Source organism: Carassius carassius, chromosome 31, assembly GCF_963082965.1.
Source record: "Carassius carassius chromosome 31, fCarCar2.1, whole genome shotgun sequence".
Lineage (NCBI taxonomy): Eukaryota > Metazoa > Chordata > Actinopteri > Cypriniformes > Cyprinidae > Carassius > Carassius carassius.
In genome coordinates, this window is record NC_081785.1 from 10,723,069 (window position 1) to 10,748,722 (window position 25,654).

At 36.7% G+C, this 25,654-nt stretch overlaps 3 protein-coding genes and 3 non-coding genes across 10 annotated transcripts; all 6 read left to right on the forward strand.

The window, feature by feature from the left end:
- Positions 1 to 466: 466 nt before the first annotated feature.
- LOC132111526 (ATPase inhibitor B, mitochondrial) lies at positions 467 to 1,769 on the forward strand. Its single transcript, XM_059518899.1, has 3 exons — positions 467 to 617; positions 1,074 to 1,186; positions 1,417 to 1,769. The coding sequence occupies exons 1-3, from the start codon at positions 471 to 473 to the stop codon at positions 1,556 to 1,558; spliced, it is 402 nt and encodes a 133-aa protein (XP_059374882.1). The 5' UTR covers positions 467 to 470; the 3' UTR covers positions 1,559 to 1,769.
- A 328-nt stretch (positions 1,770 to 2,097) lies between these two features.
- Positions 2,098 to 4,986, forward strand: LOC132111525 (large ribosomal subunit protein uL13). 2 transcript variants are annotated; one of them, XM_059518897.1, is made up of 7 exons: positions 2,098 to 2,227; positions 2,870 to 2,942; positions 3,716 to 3,781; positions 3,862 to 3,963; positions 4,166 to 4,251; positions 4,422 to 4,481; positions 4,735 to 4,986. In XM_059518897.1, exons 1-7 carry the CDS (start codon positions 2,207 to 2,209, stop codon positions 4,942 to 4,944), a joined length of 618 nt encoding a protein of 205 aa, XP_059374880.1. In that variant the 5' UTR covers positions 2,098 to 2,206; the 3' UTR covers positions 4,945 to 4,986. The 2 variants fall into 2 exon arrangements, with proteins under 2 accessions (XP_059374880.1, XP_059374881.1); XM_059518898.1 differs by lacking the exon at positions 2,098 to 2,227 and adding an exon at positions 2,266 to 2,488.
- LOC132112173 (small nucleolar RNA Z195/SNORD33/SNORD32 family) lies at positions 2,699 to 2,786 on the forward strand. The gene has a single exon (XR_009424914.1). It is a non-coding gene; the product is annotated as a small nucleolar RNA Z195/SNORD33/SNORD32 family (small nucleolar RNA).
- On the forward strand, positions 4,017 to 4,092 carry LOC132112177 (small nucleolar RNA SNORD50). The gene has a single exon (XR_009424917.1). It is a non-coding gene; the product is annotated as a small nucleolar RNA SNORD50 (small nucleolar RNA).
- Positions 4,523 to 4,600, forward strand: LOC132112174 (small nucleolar RNA Z195/SNORD33/SNORD32 family). The gene has a single exon (XR_009424915.1). It is a non-coding gene; the product is annotated as a small nucleolar RNA Z195/SNORD33/SNORD32 family (small nucleolar RNA).
- A 4,855-nt stretch (positions 4,987 to 9,841) lies between the features above and the next one.
- Positions 9,842 to 25,332, forward strand: LOC132111527 (mitogen-activated protein kinase kinase kinase kinase 3-like). 4 transcript variants are annotated; one of them, XM_059518900.1, is made up of 33 exons: positions 9,842 to 10,073; positions 12,056 to 12,113; positions 12,209 to 12,299; positions 13,652 to 13,716; positions 13,813 to 13,868; positions 13,964 to 14,011; positions 14,390 to 14,432; positions 14,518 to 14,590; positions 14,697 to 14,828; positions 15,039 to 15,101; positions 15,658 to 15,739; positions 15,836 to 15,955; positions 16,325 to 16,403; positions 16,516 to 16,574; positions 16,659 to 16,699; positions 17,622 to 17,660; positions 17,894 to 17,947; positions 19,197 to 19,251; positions 19,344 to 19,617; positions 20,601 to 20,671; positions 21,048 to 21,089; positions 21,238 to 21,322; positions 21,423 to 21,502; positions 21,777 to 21,837; positions 21,947 to 22,064; positions 22,169 to 22,227; positions 22,391 to 22,494; positions 22,575 to 22,746; positions 22,896 to 22,964; positions 23,593 to 23,685; positions 23,757 to 23,827; positions 24,122 to 24,177; positions 24,262 to 25,332. In XM_059518900.1, the coding sequence occupies exons 1-33, from the start codon at positions 9,978 to 9,980 to the stop codon at positions 24,347 to 24,349; spliced, it is 2,697 nt and encodes an 898-aa protein (XP_059374883.1). In that variant the 5' UTR covers positions 9,842 to 9,977; the 3' UTR covers positions 24,350 to 25,332. The 4 variants fall into 4 exon arrangements, with proteins under 4 accessions (XP_059374883.1, XP_059374885.1, XP_059374884.1 ...); XM_059518902.1 differs by lacking the exon at positions 17,894 to 17,947; XM_059518901.1 differs by lacking the exon at positions 17,622 to 17,660.
- Positions 25,333 to 25,654: the final 322 nt, after the last annotated feature.

The window sequence follows — 25,654 nt, forward strand, 5'->3', positions numbered from 1 at the left end:
CACTTCAGGTGCTGTTTATTGTAGGTAATTGTAAGAATAAAAGATTCTATAGAGAAATTTAATGTTTGGGGGTTTAATACATCTGTACATGAATGTTTAGAGTCTTATTCTTTACTCCCAATCGTTCAAATAATTTTAATAAAGGTATTAATACATTTCACTGATGCCTTGGTTTGATTATGTTCATATTTTTTTGTTCACTGCGTTTGCGAAGTTACATGGATGCATAGAACAATGTGATATTCTCGTTTGCGCACGTCAGCTCGTATACAACAATTTACAGGCCGCGGTTATCGACTGTACCATTTTGAGTGCCGTTAAAAATATCCTGTAATCTCTCGGGTTGTTTAGTACAATATAAAACAAATAGTAGAATAGGCTTCCTTTATAAATTATACTTGAATTAGTGTATGTAAAGTGTATGAGTTAACACAGCGCTGACCATTTTATTTTATCTTTTTGCTTTAATAATGGTAGGTTCCTGTTATGAGCCCCCGCGAGACCGGAGCGCACGCTTATGTCACTGCATGCATGAGCGTCTGAAGAGAATGGCGAGGTTTCTAACCTGTAATATAAGGACTTTTTTGACCACACACATCAGAATGTCGTCCGACCAGGTACATATATATAAAATATTTTGACCCAGTAATTTTTAACATACTAAAGAAAAAAATAAAACCCGTTCAGCACGCATTATCAGTCTGTTGACGTATTTCGTCACCTGTGTTGGTTTATTAAATACGCCATATGTACTTTTATCATACAGCGTTGATTAAAAGTATAAACTTTTTTATGCAATAACTCGAGCTCTTTCAGAATGCCCTTGTGTTATGGCCCCTTTGTTTTCATTCAGGATCATTCTCCATTCTTTGAGCTTTCAACTGCAAACTCCCTGTAGCAGTACAGCACATACAAATTTATGTATTAAATAAATGCATATATATATATATATATATATATATATATATATATATATATGTATAGCTCAAAATTTGAGTATATTACTAATTCCAGGTTGCATAATAAACAATTCTGTTTTGTGCAATCTGTGCCTGTGTCTCTCTCCTATAAAGCTAGGAGAACTGGGTAAAGGTGCTGGGAAAGGAGGTGGCGGAGGAGGAGCGGTGAGGGAGGCAGGAGGTGCTTTCGGCAGGAAACAAGCAGCTGAGGAGGAGATGTACTTCAAGTGAGTGGTTTTGTATGATCCCATTGTGAATTTCATCCCTCACACTAGATCTCTACTGCTTATGTGGTTATTAGCTAAATCAGCCCTCTCTGTATTTGATTCTGCTATGTGCAGTTATAAAGATCACACAGTGTTTATTTAGAAGGATTTATTTGGAGTTATTTACCAATATGAAGCCACTAAAAAGCCACTTTTTTCATGTCTTATTTTCTCCTCAATAACCTTCACAGGAGAAAAGAGCAAGAACAATTGGCTGCTCTAAGAAGACACCACCAGGAAGAGATTGACCACCACCAAAAGGAAATCGAGAGATTACAACATGAAATAAGTCGCCATGAGGGCAAAATCAGAAAACTTAAAAAAGATGACTGAGACTAGCAACCCTAGACATTACAGTACATAAACAAATGCCCCACACAGAATGTTTCAAATGGGATTGAATAATTGTAGATGCATTATTTTTATTAAACATTTGAGATGAAAGCATACTGGAATACAGATAGAACTTGAACACTGAAATAAAATGTGTATTTAATCAGTTCAGTTTCTCCTCTTCACAATAAACATAAAATTGTGTCCCAAATATGAACGTGTGTCTTGGTATCAATAATGTGTTTGGTGAACAATTCATTTGGTTTTGGAAAATATTAATCTGTAAATTATAAGCTACTTTATTTGTTTAAAGCAAACTGTACCAAATACAAGAGTTTTCAAGTGTCCTGAAACAGAAATTTGTATTGTCTGACAGACCCATTTCAGTTATTTATGCTAATGAGCCAGTCAGCTGTGTTAAATTTCAGGAACATCTAAAATATGCATTTTGACTAGGTCCGCTTTTTATTATTATTACAAAATTTCTAAAACCCTTGTAGCTCATTTGCGATCCAGCTGATGGCAGTATAAATAAATAATCAGATCTCAAACCGTATCACTCACGTCATTTCCGATGATGCGTAAAGCCCCGCCCCTGCCCCTGTCTTTTACGTCGGGCGGCCCCGCGTGTCTTTCTTTTCCCACATCATGGCGGACCGGTTCAATAAGGTGCGTTCGAGTGGCACGATTTACATCAAACATCTCGCTTTTCTTTGGCGAGATAATGTAGTATTTCAGGGCTAACGTGTAGGTAACGTTACCTGACGCTATTTGCGTTTTTTATATTCCGTCATACACGGTAGAATTACCATTTGGGAGAGAAGTGCGTGTCTACACGCGCATTCCGTCTTGCGGCAAGTCACAGGCCTGTAGTGATCGTAACACTCGTGGGTCTGTAAAATCAAGATTAGAGTTCCAGTCCATGCTCAGGTACTCTAAAATTAAACTACTTGTGTCCTCAGCACATGTAGGTAAATTTTAAGGATGTATGAAATCTGTTTGTTAAATAAGTGCATTTTACTGTAATGAGCTGAGAAACTGCAACGTTGTCCAATGTGGTGTCTTGCTGTATAAAATGTGTAGAAATATCGCTGGTGGCGTGGTTATCTGATGGAAAACGCAAGGCTAACGTCAGACGTGCTTGTCGGTGATGAGTTCGCAACCACAGTTTAGTATTCGAGTTTAACGACAATGAGAATACTTTACGTGCACTACCATCTGAGACAAAAAGCCACGTTTGATGGACGCATATGGAATTATGAAACTAACGTTACTCTGCGCTGTTAAAATCTGTTTTTTTTTTATTCATAGGTTCTGATCCTTGATGGCAGGGGCCATCTACTCGGTCGTCTTGCCGCTATTGTGGCCAAGCAAGTGCTGCTGGGTAAGTTTAGGCTTTTTAAGATGTAATTTATAAACAGTTTCAACGACAACACGTTACTGCGCATGCGCGCTTTTGTGGCCCTAACTTAACTTCCAGTAGACTTTCAAATAAGCAATAACATCAGCTAAATAGTCCCTCTAGTGTAGATTATTTTGATAAGCAAAATACTTTTACTGCGTAAATCAGACTCATTGAAAATGCAAATGTATTCTCTGCCAGCAGGGGGTGCTTTAAAGCGGGAGACACTGAGTTCACAGACGCTGCTTTATCAGACATTACATGCAAGGTGAAATCAAAATGACATCGAAAATTTTCTTAAGATAGTCTTCCTTCAGAAATGCAGTGATTATAAACCCCCGTGCATCATTTTGATTTGTAAATGTGCAGTACATGCTCATGTTTATTCAACGAAGCCTTTTTTGGAAAATCGGTCAGTTGATATTGTGGCGAGCGCCACAAATGTATGGTAAACCTCACACTGCACAACCACCGGAGCCCAACATCAGTCTAGCGTTACTCATCACTTGTGTTTGTAGATGGCGCCGTAGGCAGACTGGTAAACCAACACAGGCTGGAAGTTAACTTTGGGCCAGGCGCCTTCACCCAATGAAACGGCCTATAGTCACTTAGTATTTCTTGCTCAAGTTGGGTGAAATGTCATTAAGAGTTTGATTAACAAAGTTGTCAGTCATGTGCATGAAGTGTACGTGTTTCAACAGCTGTTTGTCTCACGTATGTGTATATAATTTTAAGTAGCCATACTTTATTTACAGGCCACAAAATTGTGGTGGTGAGGTGTGAGGGTATCAATATCTCTGGAAACTTCTACCGCAACAAATGTAAGTATGTTTTAAATGCACTGATTTAATCAATGTGAAACTGTTGACCATCGGTAGTAAATGGGATGGTTTGTGTGCAGTGAAGTACTTAGCTTTTCTCCGCAAGAGGATGAACACCAACCCTTCCCGTGGACCGTATCACTTCAGAGCCCCCAGCAGAATCTTCTGGAGGACAGTAAGAGGTGAGAGCATTATTTTTTTGGCTGTCACGGATGCATTGCAATGGCTGCACTTCAAACAATGATGAATACTATTATCCCGAATCTGAGCCCAGTTTGATGATACCAAACTACGGATCTGACTACTGAGTTTGTCACAAATCATTTGTGATCAGTTTCACCCTTTCAGTGGATGGGTAGATTTAATGTTGACTTTCTTGAACAGGTATGCTTCCACATAAAACCAAGAGGGGTCAGGCTGCTCTGGATAGGCTGAAAGTGTTTGATGGCATCCCTCCTCCTTACGACAAGGTAGCTTATTCTGACACTGCTTATTTCACAAATACTGTCAATGATGACCATAAACCGCCTTGTTTGAATGTCAGCTGAGAACAAACCCATCTGAAACTGAGACATTTCTGCTTCTATAGTTAGAAGTAGTCTTTTTTTCTTGTGGTTTCTCATGTGTTTGTGTTCCACAGAGAAAGCGCATGGTCGTCCCAGCTGCCCTCAAGATTGTGCGTCTGAAGCCCACTCGCAGAGTAAGTCTTATGGAATTTTTTTTCGATATATGAAATTGCTTTTTGTCAGTGATGTTTTCCACAGTAAGTATGAGTTTAACGACCATGAGTCCACTTCATGCACTACCAACTGAGACAAAGAGCAGCAGACGCTTACCCTGACTAAGATGTCCAGAATATTCAACACAGATTTCTGCATTTTAATTCTGGTTTTTGATTTAAAGACAATGTTGTGCCCCATAGTAACCTTTTTCTGATGTCTCGTTAATTGTAGTTTGCCCTGCTTGGACGTTTGGCCCATGAAGTTGGTTGGAAGTACCAGGCTATCACCGCCACTCTGGAGGAGAAGAGGAAGGAGAAGGCCAAGCTGCGCTACACAAAGAAGAAAACTGCGATCAAGCTGACCAAACAGGCAGAAAAGAACGTTGAAAGCAAAATCGCAGAATATACTAAAGTTCTTAAACATTATGGTGTCCTTGTTTGAGCTGTCCCTGCAGCCAGTCCAAATAAATGTTTATAGAAACTATTGTCTTGAGTTGGTTGTTTCTTTAAGAATGTTTTTCAAATGGCATATTGGGTTTAGTAAATTGTCACGGTTAAAATTCCTGTGGCTCCATTTCTGCATAGGTTATGTTTGACTAGAATGGAAGGAAGTGTTAAATGTTTTAAGTTATGCTTGCTTGATACAACATTCATACGGAGTATTGTTTATTTTAAGCTTGAGTTTAGTATAAATTTATACTTGTTTCTATAATGTGTTTGTTTGGTTAAACTTTATTTTTATTTTTTTCCTCTCCTCGTAGAAGCCTTCTGGAGCATTTGTGCTCCTAATTAAGAACCCTAGAAAGCCAAGGTTATCATCACGAAATATAGAGGTGCTGGTCATATAATTAGATTATCAAAGTTTATTTCACTAAATCCACTCAGAAAGTGAAACTTGTATATTACATTCATTACACAGACTAAATTTCAAATGTTCTTTTAAATTTGATAACTGACAACTAAGGAAAATCCCAAATTCAGTATCTCTGAAAATTAGAGTATTGTGATAAGGTTCAATCAGCTAATTAGCTCAAAACCCCTGCAAAGCCCTTTAAATGGTCTCAGTTTAGTTCTGTAGGCTACACAATCATGGGGAAGACTGCTGACAGTTGTCCAAAAGACGACCATTGACACCTTGCACAAGGAGGGCAAGACACAAATGGTCATTGCAAAAGAGGCTGACTGTTCACCGAGCTCTGTGTCCAAGCACATTAAGAGAGGCGAAGGGAAGGAAAAGATGTGGTAGAAAAAAAATGTACAAGCAATAAGAGAAACCGCACCCTGGAGAGGATTGTGAAACAAAAGCCATTCAAAAATGTAGGGGAGATGCACAAAGAGTGGACTGCAGCTGGAGTCAGTGCTTCAAGAACCACTACGCACAGATATGCAAGACATGGGTTTTAGCTGTCACATTCCTTGTGTCAAGCAACTCTTGAACAACAGACAGCGTCAGAAGCGTGTCTCGCCTGGGCTAAAGACAAAAAGGACTGGACTACTGCTGAGTGGTCCAAAGTTATGTTCTCCGATGAAAGTAAATTTTGCACTTCCTTTTGGAAATATACATTTGCTGTTAGCTTGAGTAGGTTTGCGGACGTATAAGGTTGGGCCTGTCTTTTAGCATGTTCACCACTAAGGTACATTAAATGCTGTTTTTATTACATGTAAGATTTGCTCTACTAAATAGAAAGTGATTTTCGATGTAATCTGTTAGTTTTCTGCATTGCCTAGAGGCACTGTAAACATTTGAAACCTTTCATGAAAGTGAGAATTATAACAAAAAAGTTTCAGCTACATTGTGTAGGGGGGAAATATTGAAAGCCAATTACAATTTTTTTTTGTCAAATGAAGTCTTAAAAAATGCAAAAGGGGGAAAACATGTATTTTCCGTGAGTATGTGTGCCGTTAAGCTTATTTTGATGTTGAATGTGTAACTCTAATTTCAGACACGCGTTTCGATGCTTCCCTTGTGTTTTTTTTTTTTTTTTTTTTTTTTTACTAAAATTTTTATCAGGCTAACTCCAGTCGGGCATATAAAGATGTCTATCACTTAAAAAGACTGAGACGAGCTTTAATGTCGAGTACCACTACAGAATATACCCAATTACTAATTTACATATAGTTACTAATTAGCTGATCTAAACACTATGACACAAGAGGCTGTATATCTCCTTTTGAGCAAAGCCGAACCAATTTCACTTCCCAACAACCCAAGTGTGTATGAACGAGATTTCAGTGTTCTGATTGGTTGAGAAAATATAATAAAGAGTAAAAAATGGACTGTGTGGCAACTTTTGTTTAGTGTGCAAAAATCTGCTTGGGCAAACAAACACTCCCCCAGTGTTGGGCAAGCTACTTGGAAAATGTAGTGAGCTAAGCTACCAGTTACTCTACAGTAAATGATGCTTCACTACACTGAAGCTACCCCCTGGGAAATGTAGCAAGCTTAGCTACATCAACAGTAGCTTGCTACATCTAAGCTACTTTTAAAATTAAATTTTTATGTTGAACACGTTTTATTACAAGTCAATGCTATCTCAGTGCTCAAAACTGTCAGTCAAACAGATAGGCAGGTGTAATTGTTTAGTTCAATTGTGTATTGTTTTCCTTATCAATTTGGCAACAAAAACAATCAAAATACATGTAATTCACGTAATAATGTACACACAAGTATGTGTACGCACCTGTTTGCATGGGCATGCTTAATATAGGCCTTTGCAGAACAAAATGCAATGTGAATGTCTTTGGAAACCCAGCTAAATTGATTTATTTTCTGATTTACTGTTTTCTACATTAAATAATCCTAAAGAACATTATGTGGAAATATAATCTTGATAACATTTAAATTATAATTAAATAATATAATCATATCAGTGATTTAAATCAAACTTTAATGGGGTTTTTAAATTCACAAATTCTTAATTTAGCACGAGGGCATGTGCTATTTTCCCCTTTGTTTACAATATATCTGAAATGTGATTTTCTTAACAAGGGAAAACGCTTTTTTTTCTTTCTACCAACAGATAGAAAAAAAGATAGCTAGAAAGTGCTTAGTTTGTGAAGATGCTAATCAAATCTATTTAAAAGTTCCTTATATTGTCTTTCAATAAAAATAACTTGGTTATTACTAAAAGTTTGTCTTTTTTAAAAGTTTTTTTGAGGAGGTTATGATGATGATGAACAAATATGTTATTCCCTCAGAATTAACAGTGCCATTTTAAACCCCTTCAATGCAGCTTTTATGTATAATTCTTGTGATACATTGTTTGCCTCTTTCACAATGCGTTATTAAAAAGTGTGTTTTTAATTATTGTTTAATATTTCACAAGTTTATATTTCATAATTTATATTTAATTTAATTTTAATGTAATCTTTGTTTCTCGTATTTGCCATGTAATTTCTAATATTGTAATATCATCAATAGTAGGCTAATTAGAGTTTATAAATAGTGTTATTTTATCATTATTTATATACTATCGTAGTATTGATTATTTTTGAGAATTAGCTGTCACTTCTATATTTTATATGTAACTTTAGTTTAAAGTAATTTTAATTTGATTTTTATTTCGTTTTTATCTTTAACATTTCCATATAGGTTTAATTTATTTATAATTTAGTTTTAGTCATTTAGTACTTGTAAGTTTTTTATTTATTTATTATTATTATCTGATATTTGCATCTCCTGGTGGTTCCAGCTAACCCATTGTTTCATCACAACTTCTCTATACAGCTGGGTTCGTCAACCATAACTCCTTCCAGGACAGCCAGAAACCTAGGAGTTGTCATGGATCATCAGTTAAGCTTCACAGACCACATTGCTACAACGACCTGGTCCTGCAGATTTGCCCTATACAACATTAGGAAGTTCCTGTCAGAGCAAGCCTGCCAACTTCTTGTCCAAGCTCTTGTTCTCTCCAGACTGGACTATTGTAATGCTCTCCTGGCGGGCCTTCCTGCATGTACTATCAAGCCTCTGCAACTGATCCAGAATGCAGCAGCGAGGGTTATCTTCAATGAGCCAAAAAAAGCTCACGTTACTCTTCTCTTCATCAGGTTACACTGGCTACCATTAGCCGCTCGCATCAAATTCAAGGTACTGATGCTTGCCTACCAGACGACCACTGGCATGGCACCATCTTACCTAAACTCACTGGTTAAATCTTACATGCCCTCTAGAAGTTTGCGCTCTGCTAGTGAACGACGCCTTGTGGTGCCATCCTGAAGAAGTTCAAAATCACTCTCACGGCCCTTTTCCTGGACTGTGCCGAGCTGGTGGAATGACCTCCCAATCTCAATTCATACAGCTGAGTCTTTACTCATTTACAAGAAACATCTAAAGACCCATCTTTTTCGCCACCATTTAACCAACAAATATTAGCACTTTTCTTTCTTGTCTTTCATACATATATATATATATACAGTACAGACCAAAAGTTTGGACACACCTTCTCATTCAAAGAGTTTTCTTTATTTTCATGACTATGAAAATTGTAGATTCACACTGAAGGCATCAAAACTATGAATTAACACATGTGGAATTATATATTGAATTATATACATAACAAAAAAGTGTGAAACAACTGAAAATATGTCATATTCTAGGTTCTTCAAAGTAGCCACCTTTTGCTTTGATTACTGCTTTGCACACTCTTGGCATTCTCTTGATGAGCTTCAAGAGGTAGTCACCTGAAATGGTCTTCCAACGGTCTTGAAGGAGTTCCCCGAGAGATGCTTAGCACTTGTTGGCCCTTTTGCCTCCTGTCTGCGGTCCAGCTCACCCCTAAACCATCTCGATTGGGTTCAGGTCCGGTGACTGTGGAGGCCAGGTCATCTGGCGCAGCACCCCATCACTGTCCTTCTTGGTCAAATAGCCCTTGATGCCTTCAGTGTGACTCTACAATTTATATAAACCCTGGCTATGCATTCTGTACTAGACTAACTGTAACTTGTCATGGCAATTGTATACTGTTGTTGTTCTCTTGTTGATCTGATTGTTTCTATTGTTCTCATTTGTAAGTCGCTTTGGATAAAAGCGTCTGCTAAATGATTAAATGTAAATGTAATCTTATTTAGGTTCATTTAAATTACTAAAAACGAGTTTTATTTATGTATAGTTTAGTTAAAAAATAACAACGAAATAAATGTTTAGCTTTGTCTGGAAATAATGTTATCTTAATCAAAAAAAAAATTATGTCTATTAAAATAACAATAATACATTTTAAGCGTGGTTAAGGTTTTCAAAATGTTTCTGGTTTATTCACTTGGTTTTTTTACGAGTAGAAATGTCTCCATCCTCAGTTTGTTTGTTGTCAGGCCGTCGCGTTGCGCATGCGCACAGGAGGCCATGTTGTTGTAGTTCGTAGGGACTGGACCGTCATATCCCTCCGCTACTGTATGTCTCTGCGATAATCACCCCCTCCCGTTTTTGACATCAGGGACACGTAAATAAACCGGAGGGCGCAAACGGTGACCCTCACAATGAATTTAACCCTGGATCTGTCGCGCAGAAACCCTCAGGAGGACTTTGAGCTGATCCAGAGGATCGGGAGCGGAACCTATGGGGATGTGTACAAGGTAAAGATCTACTGGGTCTCAGGACCTAGTAAGCTTCCTACCTAGAGTGTATTTTTGGCATCATTTACGTTTTCTAATTGTCAGAATGCGCCTATGGTTTCCAGAAAATTCTGTCTAGGTAGACAGCTCATTATGTATTAAGACACAGTCACTTAACTGACCAGTGTAACCAGTGAATGCGGGAGACAACAGATGTGTGTTTATACTGGACCGGAGTGTATCTGTTTTGTAGCAATTTTGCAACTCGGATATGGTGTAATATCCTAAAAGGGTGTAGAAATCTTTGTTTTCATAATGCACAGGGCCTAGCAGGTCTATTTAACCAGAGGAAGCCAGTGCATGGCTGTCAAACTCAAAGTCCTGCATCTCTTTATGTGCTTTATGACATAAACAAAGGCAAGAATTGACCAATACGTTGCAGATGCTGTGCAGTGGCAGATGGTCACTACTGAGGGCTGTTGCGAGGTGTTTGGGATCTAAGGGGGAGAGCAATTGCAATCATGTTAATAAACATTAAATGTGTCTGACTTCCTTTGGTGACAGGAAGTAGCTGAACTTTTAAATTGCAAGTGGGTCTGTGTGAGTGTGTTTACTCACTTGTCCATCCTGTTTGTTTGTAATTGTTCCCTCTTCCCCCTCGTTCCCACTTATGCCTTTCACACACGTTCACTCAATCAGAGGCTTGATGTAGGTGGAGAATGGAATGGGTTCATCTTGACATGTCTGAAATGTAAGACCAGAATAACTAAACCAACAAGCAAAATATTTTTCTGCCATCTCTACAGAGAGTAGACCTGAGATTGGGCCTCATATTCCCAGGGGTGTGAAAATATGATGTGGTTTCACAAATTCCCTGGCAGCGTTTGCCCAGGTTTTCCTCTATAGTAGTCAGTAATAAAATCTGGTTGATTCATGCAATATAATTCTGATTGCTTATATGTTCCTCCTGATTACAATTATCGATTAGCTATTTTAAAATAATAAAGCAGAAACAGCCCTGAGTATATTTATTAATGGACAGTGAAATGCCTCACTGCGGTCGGTTGAGGCACTGTGCGAGTGTGTGTGTGTGTGTGTGTGTGTGTATATGAAAGTTATCTGATATTCTCCTTGTCCTAGTTTTGACAGGCATCACAGCTCTGTGAACATCAGTACACACATTTCACCAGCTTTTCATATGAAACTGTGATGAAGTGTTGGAAAATATTTCTTTTTCTCTTTGTGTCTCTGGTGACATCATCCTCATTTCTGTTTGGTAGACAGATGTCCCTTCAGTTCGGTCTTTCAGATGAGGCTTTTGTGAGTGTGTTTGTGCTTTAACTTGTTAGAGAATATGCAAAATTCTGTGTGTGTTTGTAGAAATTCCTGAAAAACACACTAGTCCTACTGTTTAAAAGTTTGGAGTCTGTAAGATTTGTAAAAAAAAATTTACATTTCAATGTTGTGATTAGGTGCTTAAGAAGCATTTCTTTTATGTGTGTGTGTGTGTGTATTTTATACATTTGGACACAAAACAGAAGTCGTTCTTACTTCTTTACTAGTCTACGACAGACTTGTCATTGTATACTGAACTATTTCTGTTCTCAAATTATTTTTGAGGAAACATTTTCTAAAATAAGTGTTCATTTCAATTTAACAATCTCATTTGCTGTCATTAAATTTTATTTTGTATGTCAGCCACTGGCTCTGTAGATATTTGAAGCATTAGCCCACATTGGTCAACCAGTAGTTAAAATACTTTCTCCAGATACCATCTTACACTCTTGAAAATAAAGGTGCTTCACGATGCCATAGATAGAAGAACCTTTTTGTCTAAATGGTTCCATAAAGAACCATTAACATCTGAAGAACCTTTCTGTTTCACAAAAGGAACCAAAAATGGTTCTTCTGTGGCATCGCTTGAAGTCAGATCCATACAACTACTGTAATCATGTTATTACACAGCTTTTGGGCTTATGGACTCTTATGCTTTCCATTTCCAGGCTCGTAATGTCAACACTGGAGAACTGGCTGCTATCAAAGTCATCAAACTAGAGCCAGGTGAGCCGTCCCAATGCTGTTCCCATGGTTTCTAGTCTGTTAACACTTAACACATTTTTTTTTTACTGAATTATTTTGTGAATCGATTTTTGCAGGAGAGGACTTTGATGTGGTGCAGCAGGAGATTATTATGATGAAAGATTGTAAACACTCAAACATTGTTGCATATTTTGGCAGTTACCTCAGGTACAAGCACTACATAACTATGGACATGCTGGTATCAAATTTTCCTGTTGTGATTAATTGCTAATGCTTTTATTATGGTATACGTTATTATTAAAGTATTTATATTTCATTAAAAAAATGGTCATAATACAGTATAACAGGTTAAATAACTTTTTTCTTATAACAATAATAACTGAACATTTAAATATAATAAAGCAATACAGAAAATATATAAAGTTAAAAGTTTTACACAGATTATAGTGCAAAAGAACTATAAAGATCCATAGTTATCACTTTACAATAAAACCTCATTAGTTAACCTTTAACATTCACAATGAGCAATAGCTACATTTGATAGAGAAGTTATTAATCTTTGTTAAAAAATACAAGTCTTAGTTCATGTTAGCTCATTAAATAACACAGTTGCAACTTTCGATTTTAATGTGTTATTAAAGATTGGAATACCTAAGAATATTTAATTGGCAGTTTATGTTAACCAATGAATTAACTAATGTTGACTAATGAGGCCCTGATGTAAAGTGTGAATGAACATTAAAGAATCAAAACACTTTAAAACAACCGCGTGTCTCTCACGTGATCCTCCATGTGTGCTTTTTTTTTTTTTTTTTTTTTTTTTTTTTTTTTTTTTGTTTTTTTTTTTACATCAGAGCGGCTCATGCGTCTTTCAAAGCAGCATACAGCAGTGTTGTGCATTTTGACCATTTGACCATTATAATTTGTAATATATAATTATTCACTGTATTTAGAAGTGCCCACAGTAACAATATAGGGGATATTCATTACCGTGATATATCGCATATCGAATACCGGCACATGTCTACTACATAACAATTCAAAAGTTTTGGGTCACAGTAAAGATTTTATAAGGTTACAAAAGTTTTCTATTTCAAATAAATGCTGTGCTTTTGATCTTTATATTCATCAAAGAATCCTGAAAATGGACTTCCACAGAAGTATAAAGCAGCATTTGTTAACAACTGTTTCAACACTGATAATATATATTAGAAATGTTAGAAATATGAAAATGATTTCTGAAGGATCATGTGACACTAAAGACTAGAGTAATGACGGCTGAAAATTCAGCTTTGCCATCACAGTTATTTTAAATTGTAATAATATTTCACACTATTAATGGTTTTGTGAGCATAAGAGACTTGTTTCAAAAATATAAAAAAATCTTATTGACCAAGATTTAAAAAAAAAAAATACTTCCTTCTTTTTAACTTTGTTGATATTTTTTACTACCTGTTGAAATACATGCCATAACCCAACTTATACATGCACCTATTTTAGGCTGTTGTGGACAGAATTGATATGACAAAGATTTGATAATTGATGTCTTAATATTTCAGGAGAGATAAATTATGGATCAGCATGGAATACTGTGGTGGAGGCTCACTCCAGGATATTTACCATGGTAATTATTGCCATCAAAATAGGAGTTTACAATGTATTTGTCATCTTGATCTGTTCAACAGTGTCTCTCATATACATGTCTATCTGTATTTCACAGTTACCGGGCCGTTGTCAGAATCCCAGATTGCGTATGTATGTCGGGAGACCCTGCAGGTATATACATACACATTTACTAATGTTAAAAAGTACTGAAATGTGACCATTTCAAGTGATTCAAGTGGTAATATGGATTTTTGTGTTCATTTCAGGGTGTTTACTATCTCCATAACAAAGGCAAGATCCACAGAGATATAAAGGTACAAAGTGGACGTCAAAACACAATTAAATCTCACTTTAATGAGGCTATTCCACTCAATGTTGACATAATTAGCACTCATGTCCCACTTGACTTATGCAAAAATAATAATTGATAATAACATGGAAATTTCAGGGAATTACATGGAAAGTCATGGACTTGTTAAGTCAGTTTTGTTAGTTTGTTCACAAATTGGTCTAAGTGATTCATTAGTGAAGTAGTCTGAATCAAATAGTTATGCAGTTATATAGTTATACAGCAATTGAGAGGATAGTTATAGTTATACAGCAATGTTAAATGACCAGGATTGTTTTAAAGGGGGTTTTATTCGTTGTTATATTTCACAATTGCTCACTGTGGCTCTTCTCTTGTTTTATAGGGTGCAAATATACTGTTGACAGACAATGGCTACGTTAAGCTAGGTAAGAAAACACTTTCTCTGAACACCTTTGGAGTTGCCATTTAATAGGAATTCCACTCTCACAACTGCTGTCTGTCTCTCTTCAGCTGATTTTGGAGTTTCAGCTCAGATATCAGCCACTTTAGCAAAAAGAAAGTCCTTCATTGGAACTCCATATTGGTATGTCAGTCTTCCATTGTCTCTCGTGTGGCAGGACTTGTTTTAATAGTTTAATTGTAGACATTGGACTGTATGAATTTATTTCTCTATGTGTCTTTCTCTGCAGGATGGCACCTGAGGTAGCAGCAGTTGAGAGGAAAGGTGGTTACAATCAGCTGTGTGATATTTGGGCCGTGGGCATCACAGCAATTGAGCTGGCCGAGTTGGAGCCACCAATGTTCGACTTGCACCCCATGAGGTGTGTGTCCTGTGACTTGTACTCATTTAATGTCAGTGTGCTCCAGCATGAGCAATCCATTGCTGCAAGTGCAAGATTCTGCCTAATGAATTAATTTTGTACTTAATACATATTACACAGGACACCTTTAGAATGTTAACAGTCTAGCTTTCTCCCACGTTTCAACATTTGTTTTATTTTAGTCCTTTCTGCTGTGTTTCCCCTTCTCAGAGCACTCTTCCTAATGACCAAGAGCAGTTTCCAACCACCTAAGCTGAAAGACAAAGTAAAATGGTATTTGAAAATGTTTTTAATTTCATTCAAAATTGTGGGGTTGCTAAGATTTTTGACGAAATGTTTTAGATTTATTTTTTTGAATGTTGTTGCAAACAGTTGTGTTGCTATGTCTTGTAAGAGATGCTTTTTATAAGGATTTTCTGATGACCAGAAAATTCAGCATTTATTTGAAATAGAAATAATTAGTAACGTTATAAATGTCTTTACAGTATCTTTTGATTATTCTGCATATATATACTTTTTTTGACCGGTATATATACTTTCATACATAGAGTGAATTTCACACACAGAAATAATAAAAGTCATTCCAGAAGGTCATTCACAAAGAAAATTGTTCCCACTTCACAAAAAGATGATTTATAGCTCAAAATATAAATAGGTTTTTACTAATTCACTACAATTATTTAACATTAAGAGAAGCTTCACATTTCTGCTTTTTAAACCTCACTATTTCAGTTGTGAGGCAGTGATTATAATTTCAAATTTAGATTATAATTACAGTATTTAAAAAAAAAAAAAAACTTACTCACCTGTTTTGTTTTGGCTCATGAAGGACAAATAATTTCCATCACTTTGTGAAAATGGCTTTGATCAAAAATCCCAAGAAGAGACCAACCGCGGACAGATTACTGCAAGTAAGATCCGCCCTTCCTTTAGAGAACATTTATGATTGGCTCCAGTTATCCACCATCATTCAGTAGGTTTTCATTGCATAACTTCTCTTTTTGCAGCACCCATTCGTTACTCAACCGCTTAGCCGGACTCTTGCCATTGAGCTACTGGACAAAGCCAACAACCCTGACCACAGCACACACAGTGATGCAGAAGAGGAGGATGACATTGACCCAGAGGTGATGTTATGTATCTGACTCTCTCTTTACCTTTTAACAAGTGGGAAACCGTGTTCAGCTTTAAACTGAAGCACTGATCTCTAATTGGTTGTTTCTTTAGATGTAGATCCTAATTGAGGGCAGACAGTTGGCACTGCCAGCTGCCAGGTACTAGTGTGTCCGGTTACCCATGCTGCAGTGTGCATATGTGATTGTGTATGTGAATGCATGTGAGTTTATTGGTTTTGAAACATAACAGCAGTGGCTTGCAGTGTTGTCTTGAGGACAGATTAGGGTCTTGTAACAGATATTCACAAAAGGTATGTATGTAACTAAGATTTGTTCAGCTTTCAAGTTTTTGAACTTTATTTGTGGTCTCTGTGTTGGCAGTCTCCCGTGTCTGTTCCACATCGAATCCGCTCAACTAGCAGGAGCTCACGAGATGGAAAGACTCTCTCTGAGATCAACTGTAAGTCATGTATCAATTAGCTTTTGACTCACTGAACCGAAACAAGCACAAGAATTCTCAGACTAGTTCAAGGCACATGTAGAAATCAAGTCTGTGTGTGTCCCTTTTCTAGTTGATAAGGTGAAGTTCGACCCACCTCTGAGAAAAGAAACCGAACCGCATCATGAGATGGTTTGTGACATTATGCCATTCATTTATTGCTATTTAGTGTGTTTGTTTGGATAACTTGTCAGACTGTCTTTTTTATTCATGTAGGATCTACCGTTAGAGCCCCAAAGCATTCTGGGAAATAACAAGTGAGTGTGTTATGCTTTTGTGAGGTTTTCAAAATAAGGAATGAATGAAGAAATAAGGAAAGTTGATGGATAAATGGGTGATAGGCCATCTGTTTGGATCCATTCCTAGTTTAAAGTAACAAAACCGAACAATAAAATGGATTGTCGAAAACCAAGTCTAAACCTTACAAAATTCAATTAGTTGGTTGTTGGATTACTAGTTGGGACCCATCCCTATTTCATACTAAAAAAAATGAATATAATGAAGGAATGTCTAAAACTAATCAACCTGAATAATTAACTAGTCAGTCTTTGGATTACTAGACGAATCCATCATGACCCATCTCTAGTAAAGACCTTTTAACACAAGTCTTGTCATTCAGCAGCCAAATTTCATATTTGAAATAATCAAAGAAATCTGACAACAACTGTGTCATAAATGCTGTTACTCTTGCTCAAATAGCGTTATTAAAAGCGTATTTTTCAGGTTACATCAGCCAGTGCCCATGCACAGTGCTAAGAGCACGTCTCAGAGCGCTGACTGTTTCTCTAGCAACCGGGACTTCTAACGGCAGCTGTAGTGACCCGCTCATGCTCACGCTCACGCTCACGCTCTTTCATTCAGATGGCAGGGCGTCCTGCGATTGAGCGGTCATATTGAGCATTGCATTTTTCCCCATTTAAAACTATACGAGTGACATGTCTTGAGTATACTATAATCTTTGTCTCTAGTTGAACAAAACTAGAACTTGAACTAAAAATAAAGACATTAAGGAAAGTTTAAAACAAGCCAGCATCACTAGTAAACTATAAAACTTCTTCACTAACGACTTCATTAATCAAGTAGTTTTGTTTTTGGATGAATATATTTTGGTGTCACAACCCATCTTTAGTTTATACAATGTGTAAAACTAGTTCTGTCTTTTATTCATTATTTTTGTAGGAGTCTATTAAAATCTGTTGCTGAGGAGCTCAGTCAAAGGTACAGCTCCTCCTACTGTCTTTTTTGATTGGTCAGCCAAACCTCCATGCAATCTAATCTCATCTCCTCTGCTTGGCACTGAGAAGCTCTTACTGCTGTGGGTGTATGTGTATGTGTGTGTGTGTATGTGTGTGGGGGTGGGGGTGGGTGTTTCTGTGTGTGTGTGTGTGTGTTCTCTGCATTCTTCTCTTACTGCTATACCTTCTTAGCCTCACCCTCTTCATCTCTCTCAGGGGTCATGTGACACATTTAGAGGATGAGGAGGAGGATGAAGGTGATGATTTGCAGTAAGTGAGAGGAAGATGTAATGTGAGATGCGTATCATCCAAAAACGCCTGTGGTCATCCATGACTCCCTGTCTGTTAGTGTCAACCAGATGTGAGATTGAAGGATGAGCCTGTTTTTTTAGTAGTGTGTCTGGTTTTTAGTTGCTTGCTGGTGCACAAATGCATGATCATTATTGAAATGCACATCATTGTTTTTTCAATTCATGTGCCCTTGTAACCTTTATTCAAAAACCTTGACCTCCCCTCACCCTTGCAACAACATTATCTTCTGATGTGTGCATTGGCATGCTGTCTGGGCAATGAAGCCTTATCTACAGCAAACTCGTTCAGTCACTCGTATGAAACTGCAGCCATTAAAAAAAGACAATGATCCAATCAATTCCTGATGGACAAAATCAAGTCCTACATTTTCGCTAGTTTGAAAAGCTGTTTCACTTGGATGTACATCACAATAGGGGAGAATAAGTTTCAACTTTAATACGATTGCATATGCTACTACTTTTCTATAAAATTACACTTACAATGTTTGTCTGCCATATGATATTCCCAAAGATTTTCTCATAACTTTTCCAACAGATTAACTTTGAAGGAGAAACCTTGTTCATATCTAGAGAGAAGAGTATCATAGAGACTTAGTGCTGGAGTTTTTTGATTTGGGACAGTATGCAACCAGTTAGGACACCATAGAAACCAACAAGCCAGCCTTTTTTTTGGTACTTTTTCAGTATAGTACCATGCACATTTTCTTCAGAAAATGTAAAAATATAGTTATAAAAATCTATTTTTGTGTATGTTGTAGTGATTTGTTCATACGTTAGTTTTGTTTTGTTTAATAACCTGATGATGAGCACAAGATATACTGCAACAGTTTAGTTTCCAGTCAGTCCAAGTCTTTCAGAGGACAACTGAGAGTTGTATTTCTCCTACTTAGAGTTTCCTGGAACTTCAAACACTAAGAAGTTCAAAATATTCCCAAGCTTTGCTCTGGATTGAGTAGATTATGTTGTATGCTAGCATGTTTAGCACCCAGTTTGTGTGTCTTGTGTTCACATGACCATTCTTGCTTTCTTTCTTGACCGTTTTTGACATTGCATATGAGGTCTCTTTCTTCATCTGATTGTATCCCTGTATGTTTCCACCTTTTAAAGAAAACTGTGCTGTTGGTTCTTGCATCCTGCTTTAGTGTTACATCCTAATTAGCAGCATGGCTAGAAATCGTTTCAATGATTTTGTATGTCTGCGTCTACAGCAGTGACTCCACTTCAACCATGAGGCCTAAAGTACCACCTCCTCTGCCACCCAAGGTAAAAGTTACACACACTGTTCCTATGAAAAACGTGCCTTTTGACATAGTGTGTAACTCACACTGTCTCTTTTCACCTCTATCACTTCCTAGCCAAAGCTTCTGTCTCCCGATCAGAGCAGTACTGACTCAGAGGAAAATACCGGAGAAGGGACCATTAAACGTTCCCCAGCTTCTGCAAGCTCCACCCCTCCTGTTCGAACTGTTTCCTGTGTTCCTCCCAGGCCGCCACCTCCACGCCTGCCTCCACACAGGCATAGTAGTTTAGGTAACAAACCATCTGACCACGATCAGACAGAGCCAGCATTGGATGATGAGATTTATAGGTTCTGGGAATGGCTTCATGCTGAAATACAAGAAGAACAAAGTAAGCTAAGCACCGCCCACTTGAACGTACTCTCCTGTGATTGGTAGACAGCCCTGCCAGTCTTCCTCTATTCCTTGTGCTTTTTAATACTTTTTTAATTTGGCATTAGTTTTTTCACTTAACATAGATAGCTGTAGCTTTACCATAGGTTAGTTGAGAGCTTTGTAGATGGGTCTGTGTGGTATAGTGGTGAGATTGTGTTGTTTGACAACTCAATTCATGTCATAAATTATGCAAATAAGGTAACAAACGTGCACCAAAATGTAGCACATACATGGGAATATCCACCTTATTTTTAGCTTTAGAACGGACATGGCCTATTTTTAATTTGAATGTGGAAGGCTTATGGTTTAATTCACTTCCAGTTATTTTAGCTAAACAAAAGTCTCTTATGCTGCTTGCACTACAAAAAAAAACTGCTTAAAACAGCTTAAACTGGTTGGCTACAATGGCTTAAGATGGAAGTAGCTGGTTTTAGATGGCCTGCTAGCCTGACAAGCTAAAAAAAACTCCTCTAAAACCAGCCTGCTAAACCAGCTATGACCAGGCTGGAAGACACGCCAACCAGCTTTGAGCATAGTAATATTGCAGAATGGTATTTATTATTATGTTAGTTTATTAATTATCATAAACATAAACATACTTCTTTTTAACTTTGAGTTTTACTAATTATTGTTCTTATTCCTCTAGTTATTTACATATAGCAGCAAATGAATCAGAAGTCTTGCAAATTCTAGATGCCTGAAATACTCAGTTACTGAATTCTCAATAACAGCTGCATTAATAAAATAATACACAAATTCTGTGTACTGCTTGCTTTCTGCAGGTAGTATTAGTGCAACCATAATCAGGCAAATAGCATGTTTGTTTGTTTTTGATATTAAATTGGGGCATCTATAAAGAATGTGATTTACATAGGAGTGTCTTTGTTTTCGTGGTTTCAGTTTTCAAAGGACAGATAATATGTGAGTGTTTATGTGCAGGTAATGTAGTTTCTGTTCAGGGGAATGGAGAGAAAGAAAAACTGGCCTCCCTTCCCTCACCTAATCTACAGGTATTGTTAATATATTTATATAAAACATGATGTTTCCTTATTTGTTATTTTTGTATTACCTATTTTGTATAAAACGCATAGAAATTCATCAAAATGTTTCAGATGCCCAGTTAAGAAAATATCTCTGCCTCTTTCATTATGTAATTGTCATATATGGTTGTTCCAAAACGTAATGAAATTATTAAATTGTCTGTGCTACAGACAGGAGGAGATGCAGTAGATAATATACATTTTGTGTGAGCGATCTGACTTTACATTTATTGCCGTGTGAATACTCTTCCCTGATTAAATGGGGAAAACAAAAATAGTGATGAAATGGTCAACTGAGATTGTTACACAAGCCTCTTACAGTGATGATCTGTTTCTCTTTTTGTAGCATCCATTCAGTAACGGCCTCCCACCGACCCCTAAAGTACATGTGAGTCATCCAGCACTCCCTTTCTCTTTATCTCTCCAACTTTCACTATTTTTTCTTCTTTCTGTCTTTCATGAAAAATGCATCAACACACCTGGATTCATAATTCAGCTCTGCTGCTGTGATGTTGATTTTTTTTTCTGCTTTGCAGATGGGAGCTTGTTTCTCTAAAGTGTTTAACGGCTGTCCCCTAAAGATTCACTGTGCCTGTTCCTGGATAAACCCAAACACCAGGGGTAAGAAACTCATGCATTCTCAAATGAAATGCTCCTAAATAACATCCTTACAATGATTGTTTTTTCAACTTTATGTGCTTCCCATATGACTCTTTTTCAGATCAGTATCTGATTTTTGGTGCAGAGGAAGGAATTTATACCCTCAATCTAAATGAAATCCATGAGAGCACGATGGAACAGGTCAGAGCCTTTTATTTGGGTTTTCTTTTGGCGTGGAGGTTCAAAATTAGTATAAATTTAGGCAGGTTTGGCAATATAGATATGAAAAATCATATAATCGTATATAAATCTATGTTTTAAAAAGCTAAAAATATGAAAATGTCATCAATATTTATAAAATGTATAATAAAATTATAAATAGATTTTATATATGTACTCAATAATAATATGTTTGCTCAGAAAAGGAAATTAATGAGTCATCATTTGAAATGTGATTTTGTTGAATCACACACAGCTGGTTCCACGGAGGTGCACGTGGGTCTATGTAATGAACAACTGGCTGCTTTCAATATCAGGTGAGAGAAAACCAAGAAGGAAAAGAATTACCATGCGTTTGAAGGATATTTTAATGTTTTATCTTCACCATAATTTAATTCTATGCACATATTTATGTGTTTTCCACAGGTAAAGCATCTCAGCTCTACTCTTACAACCTGACGATGCTTTTTGAGCAAGCTCGACAAATGCAGAAGTTACCCGTAGCCATACCAACATACAAATTCCCAGACAAAATCATCCCACGGTACGAGCCAGGCTCATATTTTTACTTCTTTAAAAAAATATGTCAGTCCTATTAAATCACAACATTTGCATTTTAGTGCTGTCACGTTAATGCCTTTCTTTCAGGAAGTTTACTGTGTCCAATAAAATACCAGATACGAGGGGTTGTCAAAAATGTTGTGTGGGTCAGTATAAACGCGCTCACATGCACTTTATATTCTTATCTTTTGAAATGCATATACCAAATTGTATGATCAGAACACTGCATTTTTTAGGATTTCTTGCACATTTATTTGTTGGCATATATACAATCAAAAATGAAACATGTATTTGTATTTGTGTTTTTAGTGCGAAACCCGTACACCGGTCATAAGTACTTATGTGGAGCGTTCCAGTCCAGCGTAGTGCTGTTTGAATGGGTGGAAGCCATGCAGCGCTTCATGCTGATAAAGGTGTGAAAGATAAATCAAACTGAGAAACACAAAGAGAATAATACACAAGAGAATAATCCTGCGTGATTTTGTCTGTCCAGAGCATAGACCTCACCCTTCCGTGCCCGTTAGAAATCTTTGAGATGTTGGTGGTTCCTGAGCAGCATTATCCACTGGTTTGTGTGGCTGTCAGTAAAGGAAGCCATCCTGATCAGGTGGTCACGTTTGGCTCTGTTGATCCCAATGCTGCCAACCCGGTGTTCACAGAGCCTGGTCAGTATCAGAGTTTCACTGTGTCTCAGTTCAAAACGGAACTTTTACTTACAAGTTTACTTGGTTTGGATTGCCAAAAAGATGTTTGAAGTTTTAAGAGTGTTGCTCTTGGGATTTGAGTGAACGCTTGTCATGTTGTGTGTTTCCAGAAACACCTCAAACATGTGTCATTCATGTGACTCAGCTGGAGAGAGATACTGTCCTAGTGTGTCTAGATCGTAAGTCAATTATTTGTTTTATAAAAAACATGTTATGTTGATATTTAATATAATACTCTTCTGCTGATATTAAATATTAGACCAGTTTAAATAATAATAATATTCACTTTTGTTTTATGTATATATTTATATACACTAAGTATATTACTTGAATAAATTGGTTGTAATAATTATAATAGTATAATCAGTTCTTTCAAATATAGTTAATGTACATAAATACACACATATTACAAATATAAATTATATAATTACATTTTTTATTATCATTATTATCGTTAATAAATAATAAATACAAATGAATTGTACTTAATGTTCTTTTCGCCATTTTATAAAACCTATAAAACACCCAAAGCTGTGCATTACAGTGGTTTTTGCCACAGTTATAGCTAATTTTAGTCACAATATGATAAAATCACATCATACATGATGAAATATGATACAATATGATAAAAGCACAGATACAATCTCCTCATAAAACTAGAATGGTTTCTGAATTCACGCAGGATCTTTTTCAGTTGACATTCGTGCAGCACAGATTCATGTTCAAACATGCTCTTGCATTTTTGCTTTATCCAGCAGTTCCAGCTCATGGAAGCCATTACTCATAATTTATTTCTGTATTTTGCAGGGTGTATAAAATTGGTGAATTTACAGGGCAGGTTAAAATCCAACAGAAAGCTGTCAACTGAACTCACCTTTAACTTCCAGATTGAGGCAATAGGTAAGAACTAAAGTAACAGAAGAGAGCTTGTGAGCTTTGATTAATAATAATGTATTTGTCTTTTTTTCAAGTGTGTCTGCAGGACAGTGTTTTAGCGTTCTGGAAGCATGGAATGCAGGGAAGAAGCTTTAAAAACAGTGAGGTGTGTGCTGTGCCTTTGGTTTTATAAATTGGTGGATTTCAACTAGTTTTGCTTTAGGAACCAGATTTTATGGCAAACATAAAGTGGTGATCAAAAAGGCTTATTATGCAAAAGTGAATTTTGATGGTTAAATGTTCCCGACATTGTGATGTACCACCGATCTAGATTATTTGATCATAGTCAGTAACAAGTGCTCTTAGTTTTAAGGTGCAGTCATTTTAATCACATTTTATGGGCAAAACAAGCTCTTTTGTGATTAGAGTGATAGATGGTAGCTGATGTTCTCTGCTTTAGATTACTCAGGAGATCGCTGATAACTCGCGAATCTACAGGCTGCTGGGTGCGGACAGGTGAGAGCTCACCAGAACACACACTGTACCACAACTGTGCCATGGTCAGCACTGTTCTTACAAGCATTTTTCTCTCTTTCTCAGAGTGGTGGTGTTGGAAAGCAAACCGACAGAAGACCCTACAGCTCAAAGTAATCTGTACATCCTCGCGGGCCACGAGAACAGCTGCTGACAACACACTGCCTTAACACACACTACATAATGCACGCTACAAAGTACATGTTTCAGAGACTTATACACCTCATTTTCATTTATAATGCTACTGAACAAAACACTACAGAAAAAAAAATACTCTAAGACCGTTGAAATTAAACACTACAAATACGTTTTAAGACCAGAATTTTTTGGTGTGGCATGATACCAGCCCTTGGTACCTCGTATCGATATAAGATCGATACCTCAGTACAAGCAGATGTAGGTAGATTCGCATAGCATGTAACGGCAAATCAATCATTTGAATTAATTTACAGTTAATACATGATATCTTTTGGTATTGTACCAGTTTAAAGTTTTTCTTTTTTTTGCAAACTGTGTGCACTTACTATAGATGCATTTCAGTACACAAAAACAGTGCAAACTAAACTCTTCAGAGACACCTTGATACACAACCATCAGTTCTGTGAGACTGAGATAACTCATTTGAAAACAACAGTCTAGTACAGCAGTTATCTAAAAGAGGACACAAATAACATGGCTTTTATATCTGGCATGATTTGCAGGTGTTTTACCATCTTGTTAGCTTTGTAGCTTTCAGTATTGAAGTGACACTGCCCTGTAAACAGCTCTTCTCTTTTAAAATAGCAATACAGTTCACACAGAATACATAAGTCTAATCACAGAAATCTGTGTGTGGAAGTCTTTCACCCTAACGAGAAATCCTATTGAAATGACTGGATTTTGCTTATGAAAAATTGCTAAACAACTGTAAATGTAACTACACTTTAAGGCAATTCAGTAAGTTTTATGTCTCATTAGATTCACATTTTGATATTAACAGCACAATAACAGACAAAATTGAACCTTAGGGCAGACGATTCTATTAAATTATAAATTATTAATGTTAATCGTCTTAGTGGACATTCATACAGAATGCATTTTTTGTGTCTAAAAATGTGAGACAGGGCAGTGGAATAAAAAAAAGAAAAGAAAAAAAAACTTCTAGAGACACATTTTTTAAAAGTTAAACTTCTTAAGAACCATGTTTTTAGGACGGCATTTAATTTGCAAGATGCTATGAAAGACGCGAGAGCAAAAGTCAGAGCAGTCTAGCACATTTATATACAAAAACTATGAAAAAGCAGCACAGAGAAATACAAAACATGTTTCTGTGAAGACAAAAAAAAAAGCCACTAATATTTAGTGAAGCTAAATATTTTTTGCTTATTAGTTGCTAAATACAAAAATCATTTTGTTATATACACTAGGGGGCGCCATGTTATCTTGTCATTATTCCACCACTCATGTTACTCAAACTGAG